The following is a 12,784-nucleotide window of genomic DNA, read 5'->3' as shown; positions in this document are numbered from 1 at the left end:
GATGCGCATTATGCGTACAGAAATAAAATTGACAAGTCAAACGTTGCTTTCGACGGTTTAACCTTTGCGGTAACTCTCTGCAACTTGACCGTGCGAGAAGCGCAGAAAGCCATGTGCCATTTCAAGTCCCGTAAAATGAAAGTGGTAGTGAGATGCCCTCTTCTCTCTTTGTCATGTTCAATGCACTCTTTCTCTCCCTTCCCCCTCTCTTTTCTCTTCTAAAAAGAGGGAGAAGAAGAATCGGCGCGTAAGATTTTCTCCCACCTCGCAAAGGATGCGAAGGACCTCCTTCTCCTACGGTGATTCGAGTCAGACTCCCGGGTCGCGGCAGTGCTGGTCGATGTACGACCGACGTAGCTTTCCTCTCGCGGTGTTCTCTCGCAGCGGCGGTAACAGCATCCGTTATTCGAAAGTACGCGGCAGCCGTGCGTGTCGAACGACGAGAGTCGTACCGTGGTGTCTCAGTCGCTCGCACGTGACGCGACGCGCGAGTCGTCGCACGTGCTACTACTGGGGCACCCGTCGGACGTGCCCGATAACCGCGCGTTATTTCGACTACCAGTCTATGGATGAGGATGTGACACGCAACTTGATTTCAGCAATCGGACAGAACAATCGTCTGTTTGCAAAAACATATCTTTAGACGAGATAATTTTTTTTTTTAAGAAGAAAACCGAAGCGGCAAGGCGAAACAATAGTTGATTTCAAAGTGCGAGAATACATATTTTAAATAAGAGAGAGAGAGAGAGAAAGAGAGAGGGGGGAAAGCAAAGGCGCCGAGAGGAATGATTTCTGCATTAGAAAATAAACGAGAATAAAATACGCACATTTATTAATACCTTAATATGTAGAGAGGAAGAGAGAGAGAGAGAGAGAGAAAGAAAGAGAGAGAGAGAGAGAGAGAGAGAACTACCGCAAGTAATAGATTCTCTTTTGGACGGAAAGAAGAAATCCTTCGTCAAAGAGCGCCTTTTAGCGCCAGTGAGGAAATCAAAACTATTATCCTTTCTGATAAATCCCTGACATGAAACAAGCTTCTCTCTCTTTCTCTCGTCTCTTTCGTAATCGTCGAATCAAATTCTGTTATACTACACAGAGAAAAACGATTGACACGCACTGTTTGTCCGAGCGAACGGAGATTCTTTGTTAATGCCTCTTTTGAGGAAACTGTTTTCAACCCGAGTTGTCAATCTACTGTATGGTGACCAACACAAATTCGTTTCGATGAGAATATTGCAATATTGAGAAATTTTGTTAGCCAATGCACCACTACTCTCTCTCGTGACGAGAAATCTTGCGGAAAAAACGTCACTTTTGAATTTTACTTCGATCGATTCGATTTTCCGAGTGTCGTCGACTAATTAAGCCGGTAGTGCCGGCTGACGTGCGTCCTCGGAAGATGTGACGCGAGATGGACAGCGAGTTTACTTGAAGGCGAGTCAATTCTTGAGGACAAAACTCGGCCCATTAATGTACATCGGCAGTGATTTTGCAAGCATCTCGTTAGTACCTATCACGGCATTCGTTTCACATTGAAGAACGGAACCGTCGGAGACGATGTCGCGAACTCTCCAGCCGATCGAGGAATCCAACCCCGGCAAATCATCAGGTAGGATCTCATTCGTGTTCCGAGATTTTTTCTCGCATTTCATTGGAAATCGATAGATAATAACACCTTCATGAGATATCATATTCAACATTTCACTATATCGGTTTTTTTCCGAATGTAGGATTGATTGTTTCAACTATATTTATTCGTTAATTCGTAATCGTCTGTCGATTAGAAATATAGGGGAGATTGGTTAGAAAATATAGATTAAATTGATTTTTAAAACGGAGAGTCCCGAAAAAATCAAAATTCAAAAATTTGAAAAATCTTCCTAAACGTTTTTTTCTTTGCGACGGTTGATCGTTGGCAAATTTCCGCTTCTGATAAACTAGTCTTCGCCGCCGTGATATAGTTTCTTGTTCTGACGAGACAACAGCCGCGCTTTCCCTTTTCTTTTCTACGGAAGTGAAAATGATCGTTCTTATACGGAGTCTGCTCACAACTCTTGTTTCCAACTCTTGTTTTCGAAACAGCCCACGGTCGCTCGTGCGTGATCGAACGAGTCGTTTAAGTAGAATCGCTGCGAACATTTCGCCAGCAGAGAAATTACCACCTCGCAACTATTCATCCATCGTGAACGTGAAACGTAATTTTCGAAGGAAAATAAACGAAAACTACGAGGTCCTTTTGACACGGACGAAATTAAACGTGGCGCAAGCGTTTTATACTTGAGATACATTCTTTCATATATTATATTAAATATAACCGACAGTGAGAGAGAGAGAGAGAGAGAGAGAGAGCGCCTTTATTCATTATTATACTGTTTTGATACGAATATTCTTGAAATCACTTGTTTGTGTTTGTCTGCTAGTTGTTGACTAATTTTTAGCACGATGGCGAAATTTGATCGCGCAATATCACGAAATACTATAGTTCGTTACGATGCGCGCGATTAATTATTCAATCTCTTCTCGGCAAAATATGTAATATCTCCTTATTAGTTACACGAGTGGCGATCTACTTTCACAATTAACGCCGACTGGACGAGCGCTCAAACATCGCTGGTACAACAGGTGGAACGAGAAACCTGATGGCTGTCTGTAAAATAGAAGGAAGGAATGATCCGTCTTGGTTTTATTCGTTATATCGATCTGAGCGTTCCGATCTGTCCTACACTGAAAAAAGAATCTGGTAATAATTATCAAGATAAGGTTAAGTAGTTTCAATTAAATTGTTTGCAATTAAATCTGTAGTACCATATACAATACTATATACGGTATATAGTATTAAATAATTTGGTTGCACTGACCAAATAATTTATTTGAAACTATTTAACCACATCAATTGTTACCGAATTCTGTCTTCAGTGTACACTGGTCGTAGATGATGAAATCGTTATAATGAAGCGTTTAAGAATAAAACGTGGCGGGATTTGTGCGGGACGAACGGATGACTTTGTAGACGGATTTTTCTTTATTTGACGAAAATACGATGGAAACTGGAGAAATTGGTTGAATCAGATTGAGATACGTGTGGAACGAGTGAGAGATTGAAGAGACGATCGAGAAGTAATATCATAATATTTCATACATTGAACGAGCGAACGAAAGATTCGCTCACGAGGAGATTCTCAACTGCTGACTGTTGAAAAATCGCTCTTCGGCGTAGAAACTGAAGCGGCTTGACAATTTGCAGAAGATATAAAAAGGCGGCGGAAAACGGGAAAGATCTCTTCGATAAATACTTTCACGCTCCGAAAGTATTTAATGGATGAAAATATTAGGATTACAACGGAAAGAAGCTTGAGGAGAAGTTGCGCATGGAGTTCCGAACTTCCTCTATGGTCCAGTTTCTGATGGGCTCGTGAACGATGCTCAGTCTCGTGCTTCTCGCGACGTTTCCTTCGACGAATACCGGTTCCCTCTTGACGGCCTGAATGAGGACGAAGAGGATGTCCGGTCTACCGTTCATCGTGGTATAACGAACGCGGACTTTCCTCGTCTTGTAGCCACCCTCTATCACGTGGACATGGCCGTGCTGGTGAACGGCAGCAGCGATTACGCAACTGATGACTTCGCCGCGTCGTGCCGTGTAAGACACCTCCGCTATGGTGTTCACCGGGTAATACGTCTTATGCGTGTCCAGTTGGATGAGCTGCGATGTTGCCTCCTCATCGGTAAATAAGTCGCCTTGCATCAGCCACGTCGTTCTGCGAAGACAGAGAAAGAGAGAAAGAGAGAGAGAGAGAGAGAGAAGTTTCGTGTAGATCGCTGCGCGAGCTGTTGATCGCGAAGCCGAGTTTCTCAACAGCTACACCCTGAAGCAAGAGAGTAGACTTCCTCTCTTCAAGTCGAGGATCAGGGGGAGTTTTACTTCACGAGGATATTTCGTCAGACAACGCGAGATCGCGAACGGCCGATTGCATCGAGATGATGAAAGGGTTAGACTTGATCTGAAGGAAAAGACGTTCCTGGCAACAAATCTATCCGATGATATCCGTCTCACTTCAGTCTCATAGAAATTTCGATATTGATATGAGAAACTTGCGGGCTCCTTTTCTACGAGACCTGAGAATGAAAACCTCACTTACAGCTCGCTCGTCGCAGGATACGAAACGCAACGGAGGATCAAAACTGCGAGGAAATATATACGCATCATCGTCGGCGCGACTGTGTTGGTAACGTTAAGGAGATCGCTGACGCAATCGTCGGTTGATGCGCACCTCACGCAAAGTGGGTTGCCTCGTTGTGTGACACTGTTCCCTTGTTCTTGGCCTGATATTATTATCGCGTTCGCAAACTGTCGTCTTCGTGACGTCGGAACGTGTACTAAAATAAACGAGAGAAACGCATCGTTGTTTTGACGACCCCTCTTCTTCCTTCTCTCCTCTCCTCGATCGCGCGTTGTTCGCGAGCGCGTGAATTCGTTTCCGCCCTCATAGTCGAGAACGAATCGCTCGAGTATACGTTTGAACAATTCGCGGGAGAAATGTATTCGAACAGTGACGCACGATAATTCATCTATTATTTCCGTGAGGAAGGAGAAGTCCCGTTGGTTCGGGAAGCGTCGACGTTGCTAATTCACGAGAAATGCGTCAATCACACAATAGCCCGCCGATTGATGCTGATATACACGCATTAACTCTCTTTCTCGTAACAAATCTCGCAGGACCGTACGGTCGTTTTGTTGATGACGATCATCAAATGGAAAATGTCACGACCTATAGAGTTTATCGCTCGAGGTCGTGTATCCTCCTCCATCCGCGTCCAGGGAAAAAATGTCAGCACTGTGTCGTCGGTGCCGCTCGTGTGATTACACGGCGGATCCGACCAAGTTGGTGAGTCTAACGGTCGCCCATTATCTGCAATTTCGTGATCGATTATCCTGCACCGCCGATTACTGTACGCGCGCGCGCGAATAACACAATATCCCGCGATCGACCGTGTCCGCCGACAGCTGTTCCGCCGATGATGAGGCTTTTTGATCTCTTCCAGCGCGGTCTTTAGGACGCGTCGCTATTGCTCGCGTAATTTCCAGATAGCTCGTAAAGAGGTCTCGAAGTTATTTATCCGCGTACATTCTGCTTGATCCCGAAGCAAAGGAGATGTAACAATCGGCACACACGCGCGTGAACGCGCAATTTGCTCGTACGTCCGCGAAATAGGACACGTCAGAATCAAATTACGCCATTGCGACGCCATGCATATAATAAAGAATAACGTGTCGATCGTATGATGAAAAGAGAGAGGGATTGCGGGAAGAAATTCTGTACATGTTGAATTCGGGCACTCCGCCTGTTGAGATTTCTCAAGAAACTACTCGAGATTGCGTTCGCACGCAACAGTTATTGTTTCTTTCTTATTGCCGATGCAATAAAATCGGCAATTCTCGAAGCGACAATTTCGCAACTCCGAGGACGAACGAATTGTTCGGATGTCGATCGAAAGTCGATCGCGAGGAATGTTCTTCTTCGCGAATCTGGTCACGAACGTTCATTCCATCGGGCCACCACCACGGCGCACATTGTTCGAAAACTCGAGTCGTCCAGTCATTTGCCTTTTACGTGCGGGTGAGCGCACTTTAGACGCCGGATAGACGAGAATCGGAGAAAGATTCGCCGCCGTTCAAGTGAAGACACTCGTGAAACTCGACGATTTATCCGCGCGATTTCGGATCGATGGACTTTGGACGATTTCGCGCGACTAATTAATGAACTCGGTACTCTCCAAGAGAAATCGAAGGTGAGCAACAATCTTCCTGACTCTCTCGAAGAAGAAATATCCTTCAAAAATCAAGACGAAGAAAGTGACCGCGATTATTGTGAATTTATTCATTTTAAGCGGGGGATTTCACCGAGACGCGATTCATTAATTTCGAAGGCCGAGCGACAGAGCTTAATTCGCCGGAGAAATCTGAAATGCTTTACGCGTAAGCGCGCTTACTTTCGCATCCCCGCGCAACAAGTGCCGCAAAGATTCGTCTTTTCTTGCACGGCGCTCGTAAATCGCCGATTATCGATCTCGTCGACGGCGCACGATACGGTACTCGTCTCGTTGGTCACGATCGTGACATCCGGCCCGTTGAACGAACGAATTCGCATCGCTATGGTGGCCGAGCTCGCTGGCATTTCCACGTCGACGATCGACGGAAGAGCATCCCTAACGACAACGGTCGCTGGCAGACCAGGTTCCTCGCGACCCAAATGGATTCAAGCGGCGACGCGTGAGCCGATCTACAGTATCCTGGACAGCAAGACGAGACACGTCCTACAGACACGTCCTCCTCCTCTTCCTCCTTCCTCATCGGCCGCCCTCGTCGTGGTGATCAGAGCGGCGGACGAGTCGCTGAATTGGCTCGAAGAGCAGCGGAAGTTATCGTATGTCTGGCTACCCGGACGAGAGGAGGAATCGTCGCGCCCCGAGAACGTCGAGGATACTCTGTACAGCGTGGTGAGGAAGTCCAAGAAGTCGTTCTCCGACGAAGAGGAGACGGATCGAATCGACCGAGAACTCCCCGACGACCCTCCCTCCGAACGAATCGAGGTGAGAAACGGCTGGAGGACGTCCGTCGCGATGTATTCCGATGGTCACCCGGACTACGAAAATCCGTGGCACGAGGAGGCAACGGTGGCGATGCCCAAAGGAGTGGTGGGCCTGGTTGGACCCTACAGGGTCTACAAGAATCCCAACGAGAGGCGTGAGTATATGCTTCAGGAGGAGGAACTGATCGAAGAGACGAAGGCGCAAAATGAGGACGTGGAGCATCGTTCGAGGGCGAAGTGGAAGATCACGAGGGAGGACGATGAGGAAACCTTGGTACCTGATATTCGAGATCTCCCCTTCGTCGAAACGAAATTGGAAGAGAGCGACGATTGGAGGAACGAATCGGAAAAGTCGGAATGTCGCCCTGGAGGAACATCGTCCTGTAGAGGGGAAGAACGGCCGATAGATACGACGGTAACCGCCGCGACGATGAGAAATAAGGGTGAGAGAGAGAACTTACCTTATACGAGACGCGTCTCGATCATTTAGCAATTATGCTTTTCGCGCGACGATTAGGATTTTCTCAACTATTGAAATAACATAGTTTGATATGTTGAGTGCCATGATGGTATCCAACATTGTGATACCGTCGCGTTTAATTGCGCATGAGATACGATTGATCCGAGCGTCTGAAAAATCGGTCGCACAGCTGAATGACGAAATGTTGAAACGCGGATATCTCGAATTACATTTATTCACTCTACTCCAAGTCGGTTGAGCTGATATCGCAATGAAAGCCGGTAGTCAAGTACACCCTCGTTAACCTGAATTAGCTTGCGGATTATACAAATGAAGCATACTTCCAAACACACGCGTTTTGCACGCGACTCAACTATCAATCAATCCATCACTTGCATCGTCTATATTTGTCAACCGTTCAATACAGATACGATCGCGCGCGAGCGCGACAATTCGACAAAGTGTGTCGACCTGCATTCGTATGCGGGACGACACGCGTCTTACGGTATTGTCCGGCAAAAAGGACCCGAGTAGCGGTAGACATCGGGTATGCACATCAACGTGTCCCGATACGTGCCAAGTATAGCTCATGAGATGGATCGTTTAAAAGTTGTGTCGCACCTGTCGCGATTCCGCCCATCTCGCTCGCACGCAACGGTCAACCTGTTCTCCCATTCTAATTCGCGGTTGACTCGAACGACCGGACGTTTCCCGAGAACGCGTCGCAACGTGGGCGCCGAGAATTCCAATCATTTCGAATGAAAAACGTTTTAGAAACGAATTCTCTTTTTGTTTTTTTTTTCTAACATAGATGTGTTTGCTTCAAGCACGAAGTTAAACACGATTATTAATGATCATCTCGTCTGTTTGAGTAGATTCATCGTAGCAAATACTTGATACGCGCCCTCCCCACCCCCGCTATATCTCTTCTTCGTTAAACGGGAGTTTACACTTATATATTAGCAATTCAATTTCTCGCGACATTAAAAGCCAAACACGAGCGGCGGTGTTAACGGATCACCGCATTGTTCGGACCACTCGAGACAAGTAATGCGCACGCCGCTTTCTACACAAATCCGGTTCGTTGTTGCTTTCCTTCGAGAGACCTTTCGTTGCTTCTTCGTCCGACATAGTGCATTCTTCGACTCGCAGCCACTGTGGAACTCCTGTGTTGCTCGGTGTGTCACATAAAATGCGCGACTTTCACCATTTTTACGCCGTCCGCTTACCCTATCGAGAGTATATTTCGTTGTGTTCGTCGCCGAGAGACTTTAACAGAAACTTTTACTCTTGTTTGTTTCCTGGTTGACTGGCCGGCCGGTCAGTTTTATATGCGCAGTCGCCGCGTTATACATCTTTATGCGTTCTATTGTTTGGATCCACGGATTTGCACGTTAGAATTAGAAAGCATGCATACAGCGCAACGGTAAGTTATTAGATTAGACAAGAGTGTACGCGTGATATAACAATTGTTCGCCATTGTCTAGGCGGCTAGATCGTAAAAGTCGCGCGAGCGGGAGGAAAGATCTCTTCTTGCGCATAACTTTTCAGGCCGTTCCACCGGTTGCCGAGATCGTTTTCTCCTCCGTCGCGGGGAGAAAAAGCTCGCTTCGTTGAGAAGGATCCGCGCGAGTGAAGGGATAACGATCAATCTCTTATGTAACAATTTCCGAGGGATCAAACTTGAGAAAGAGAGAGAAGAGGAAGTTTGCAATCGCAAGCATCGTGATGCAACTTGATGATATCGCGACGATTGAAACGTCGATTATTCGCGAGGTGTAAAGGATTTTGCGGTTAAACGGTTCTTGCATTAATTTGACACGAATACCTAGCGAAGTAATACAAACAATATATCACAAATTAACGAGGAGAAGCTAAAACTTGTAAATGACCGTGCCAGACGGCGAGCGAAGTCGCTGCTATCGTGCAGCCGGTTCCGTTCTTGAAATCTAGCGGTCAATTAATGATGTTCGTCGTCTTTCCGCGGAGATGAGACGCGCGTGCGTGCGTACTTAGATGTAAACTGTGTTACTTCAACGCAAAAGAATGTTGAATTCAACGTCTTCAAATAACGCAATATCTTAAATTGACGCACGGCTATGTTGAACGTTCAACGCGAAGCTTCCAACACGATTTTAGCAAAAGTACGAAATGCTTTCTACCGTGTAAGAATAAGTTCGTAACAGTAAAAAATTTCGTAAACGTGACTAGTCACACGGTCCAGCCGCCGCTAGCTTACTTTCGAACGTGCTCTGGCTCCATTAATCGTCGCGTAACATCGATCTGTCAGCCACATGACGCCACCGTTACTAAAAGCCTCCTGACGGGCTTCAGTCACTGTTACACATAACTGACTCCGCGTAGTTTGATGATGCAGCTGCAGCCGAATACCAACGCCGGTCTGTGTACAGTTAACCACTTTTCTCGCGGTAGTAGAGAGATGCACAATCGTGCAGGAATACACGGCGTGCATGAACGCACGTATACACACGGCGGGAACGGGCTTTGTAACTCGCGGATGAGACGACTCTCGACTTTTCGAGACGCAAATGTTCTCTCCCCGCCTTGGTCATTATGAATGCTGCCGCGGGTACAAATGCGCGTCACGATAGAACAAATTGTAGGAAAGACAAGGCGATGTGCAATCCCATTCGCTGATCTATGAGAAGTAGGAGAACAAGCTGGGTCCGAAACATGTATGCTTGCAAATCTTTTCGCACTTATTTTGTTCACGATCCGCAGGAACGTTTTGGTATTTGTATATTTTAGACAATTATTTCATGCAATTCTCTTTCTCTTTCTCTCTCTCTCTTTCTCTCGCACAATTATAGAAATGCCACTTTTTTTTTTTAAGAAAGCTCTCAGATTTTTAAACGTTTGACTTATAAAAGCGATTCCGTTATAACACAAGCTGTCACGTGTACATTTTTACAAGCTACTTAACGACTTTATGCAGCTCGCATCAAATGACCGCCATAATCCAGGTGAAAAAGTGTCATAGCAGGATGATGAACGCTGTTGCGTCTTCTATTACTACACACACACACACATACACACAGTTGTTTTTTATTACGATTATTTTATTGCTATAATAAAATTTTTTTGTCAACATTCGTTGAGTGGACTTTACGTGAAACACAGGTCGTTGTTGTAAAGTGCGGTATCATATACCGTTGCCGCCGTCGCTTCCTCATCAACGATCCGATGATGTAATTTATCGCGATTTTTGTCAGTATTACTTGTAATCGTCAACACCTCCTCATCGTGACACATATCTATCGCTGAAAACGCTCATTTTCATTGTACAAATGTGATCAATGTGAAAAACACAGCTTTCTGCAGATTTGACGTACGAACGACAGGTACGAATGATTATTCGTAGGAAATTCGATCATCTTTTGCGGAATGACCTGATAGTCTCGTAAACGAAAGTCAGTATTTCTTACTTTGGTAATAGTGTACCCTATTGGGGTGCACCTTTGATTCACGCGTGTCACTTTAGCCTACATTCCACGATCTCACCTCGTATGTATTTATCATTGCGACGAGATTGACACGAATGACGTTCGTACGTGTCCAATTTCACAAGTGTCCTGTTTTGCATTCTCGAGAGAAGATAAGAAGGACAAGAAGTATGTTTGTTTGCCGACCATCAGAATACATCGCAATACGTAAAAAAACGGATGACAACATGTCGGTCAGCAATTCGCTCGTAAACTATATTCGTCTCAACGGATGCTTTCGATAATAAATCGATCAATCTCCCCGCACGATTCCGCGATCGCAACAATTGCTCGAATCGTTGGTCGAACAAATAGCACGTTTCGATCAACGTTGGAAAGTTACGGGGCATTTTGTCCGTTTTAACATAGAGTCAAGATGGAAGCGCCGTGAAAATCTCCCATTTCTATTCTAGGTGCTACGCGCGATGTTTATCGTGCATTTGTTTGTTGAGAATTTCGATAAGAAAATGATAAATAAATAAAAGTGCCGCGATATTTTCGCATGGCATGAATACATAGACGAACGATAGATGAAGAAGAAGAAAGTGCGACATATGATGCTAATTGGACATTACTTATGATATTACTTACTTTTTTGCATGACAGCGTAAAAATGCGCGCGTTTTCGTACATACATGCGCGCGGATGTGGGACGTCGACGAAAGTAGGACGAGAGAATTTATGAAATTTGGTGAAGAGAACCTCTCTTCTTTCTCTCTTACGTCTTTCGCCAGAATTTACTTGCACATATAAAACATTATTGATTTATACAAGGATATATCACATCACATGCTTTAACATCTTTTTTCACTCTAAGAAATAATGAATATTGAAATTTTTTCGAAAGTCGAAAAAAAATATACAATAAAATATAATAAACATATTCATTACTTCGTAAGGTGATAATTAGACGGCAGTGACTTGGTAATTGTTTTCTTTACTTTCTTTACTTACGAGATTTCTAAATGTTAGCCATACGATGGAACAAAACATTTAACGCGACGAAGTTTCTTCTTCTGTATGCTTCACCACTTTAATCGAGATGCTGCAACAACTGAAAGACTTGTGTCGGCTGCGAAAAGCAGCTTCAAAAGAAACGATGATCATCAAACCACCGGTCGTCCAAACGGAGAACAACGAATTGGAAGCATTGCTCGATCCAAACGGGCAGTTTGATGAATCAACCCGCCGCTTGAAAGCAGTGATCCAGAAGGAGGGAAAATAGCTTCCCCATAAACTCTTTGTAAACCTCTCGTTGTTTGCCAAGCGCGGAAAAGTGTTTTTTGTGACGAATAGTTACGGGTGGTGTTTCGACAATCCTGAACCATCGACATCCACAACAAAACGGCCGTGAGGTTCTATATATCTGGTGGAGAGGCTTTACTATGAATTATTACCACCGGGGCGTGCAAGAGGAGATCGCTACAGTTAAGCCAATTATGGCGTTTGAACCAAGCCATGAGAGAAAAACGCTCTCAAATAACCGGGAATCGGCGCAAAATTACGCCGTATGTTGCTAAGGAGACGTCGTTCGGAAGTCCTGCCGCACCTAGCCTACAGATATCGCTTCATCTGATTTATCCAGCACATCTGCTCCGAAATGCTGAGGAAGTGCGAAAATGGGTCGGATTATCTCGAAAGATGAGTCATCTTATCAATTAAACTATTACCCGAAAAATGGCCGAAAGGTGCTATTGATAGCCAACACTTTGATGAAATAATCACACGTCGTTTTATTGTTACGTTAATAAATAGAAATGGCCGAAATATCATACGAACTTTTGCAAGCGTCTAATATCACGACGAATTCATTAACTCCAAATTCGGCAAAAAGGTTACACAGATCCAACATTGTCTCAAATGCCTCTTCGCATTGTCTAATATACGATTCGTCGTGTATCATCGTGTAAGAGAAAATATCCTTCTTTCTTATTACCATCCGCCAAAATTGACGGATCTGATGTTACACGCGCAAAGTCGCTGTTAAGTGCCGAACAGTTGACAGACATTATCCCGCAAATTAATCTCATCGATGGCACGGAGTGGTTGTTATCATTATCGGGTATCGATATTCCGCAAATGGCAGGTGATCGTGCTGCACATAGCACGTATAGCGCTATAATAGCTTATTACGCGTAATCGTGGCGGTGGCCGTATCATCGTTTCGCAGACACCGACAAATTGTACTCGGCAATTTGCTCGGGCCGCTGCGCATCGGGCGCATCGTCTAA

The 12,784-nt window shown here is 45.1% G+C and overlaps 2 protein-coding genes across 6 annotated transcripts in view; one reads left to right on the top strand and one right to left on the bottom strand.

Annotated features, from left to right (window-relative positions):
• Positions 1-29: 29 nt before the first annotated feature.
• The window catches only part of LOC106745269 (otopetrin-3), a 19,991-nt gene continuing 7,236 nt past the window's right edge, over positions 30-12,784 (top strand). The window contains exons 1-2 of one of the 5 annotated variants that reach the window (XM_014620757.1): positions 30-412; positions 600-1,609. In XM_014620757.1, coding sequence (XP_014476243.1) covers positions 1,558-1,609 — 52 coding nt within the window. In that variant the 5' untranslated portion in view covers positions 30-412; positions 600-1,557. The other 4 variants (XM_014620724.1, XM_014620733.1, XM_014620748.1 and 1 more) reach the window with 4 other exon arrangements.
• On the bottom strand, positions 2,337-4,612 carry LOC106745323. The gene is made up of 2 exons (XM_014620837.1): positions 4,140-4,612; positions 2,337-3,758 (listed from the first exon to the last, which is right to left on the bottom strand). Exons 1-2 carry the CDS (start codon positions 4,205-4,207, stop codon positions 3,335-3,337), a joined length of 492 nt encoding a protein of 163 aa, XP_014476323.1. The 5' UTR covers positions 4,208-4,612; the 3' UTR covers positions 2,337-3,334.

The sequence above is a fragment of the Dinoponera quadriceps genome, unplaced genomic scaffold (assembly GCF_001313825.1).
Source record: "Dinoponera quadriceps isolate SergipeBrazil2010 unplaced genomic scaffold, ASM131382v1 scaffold120, whole genome shotgun sequence".
In the NCBI taxonomy this organism is placed as follows: Eukaryota; Metazoa; Arthropoda; class Insecta; order Hymenoptera; family Formicidae; genus Dinoponera; species Dinoponera quadriceps.
The sequence above is the reverse complement of the archived record's forward strand: the minus strand, read 5'-3'. Positions and strand labels throughout refer to the sequence as shown.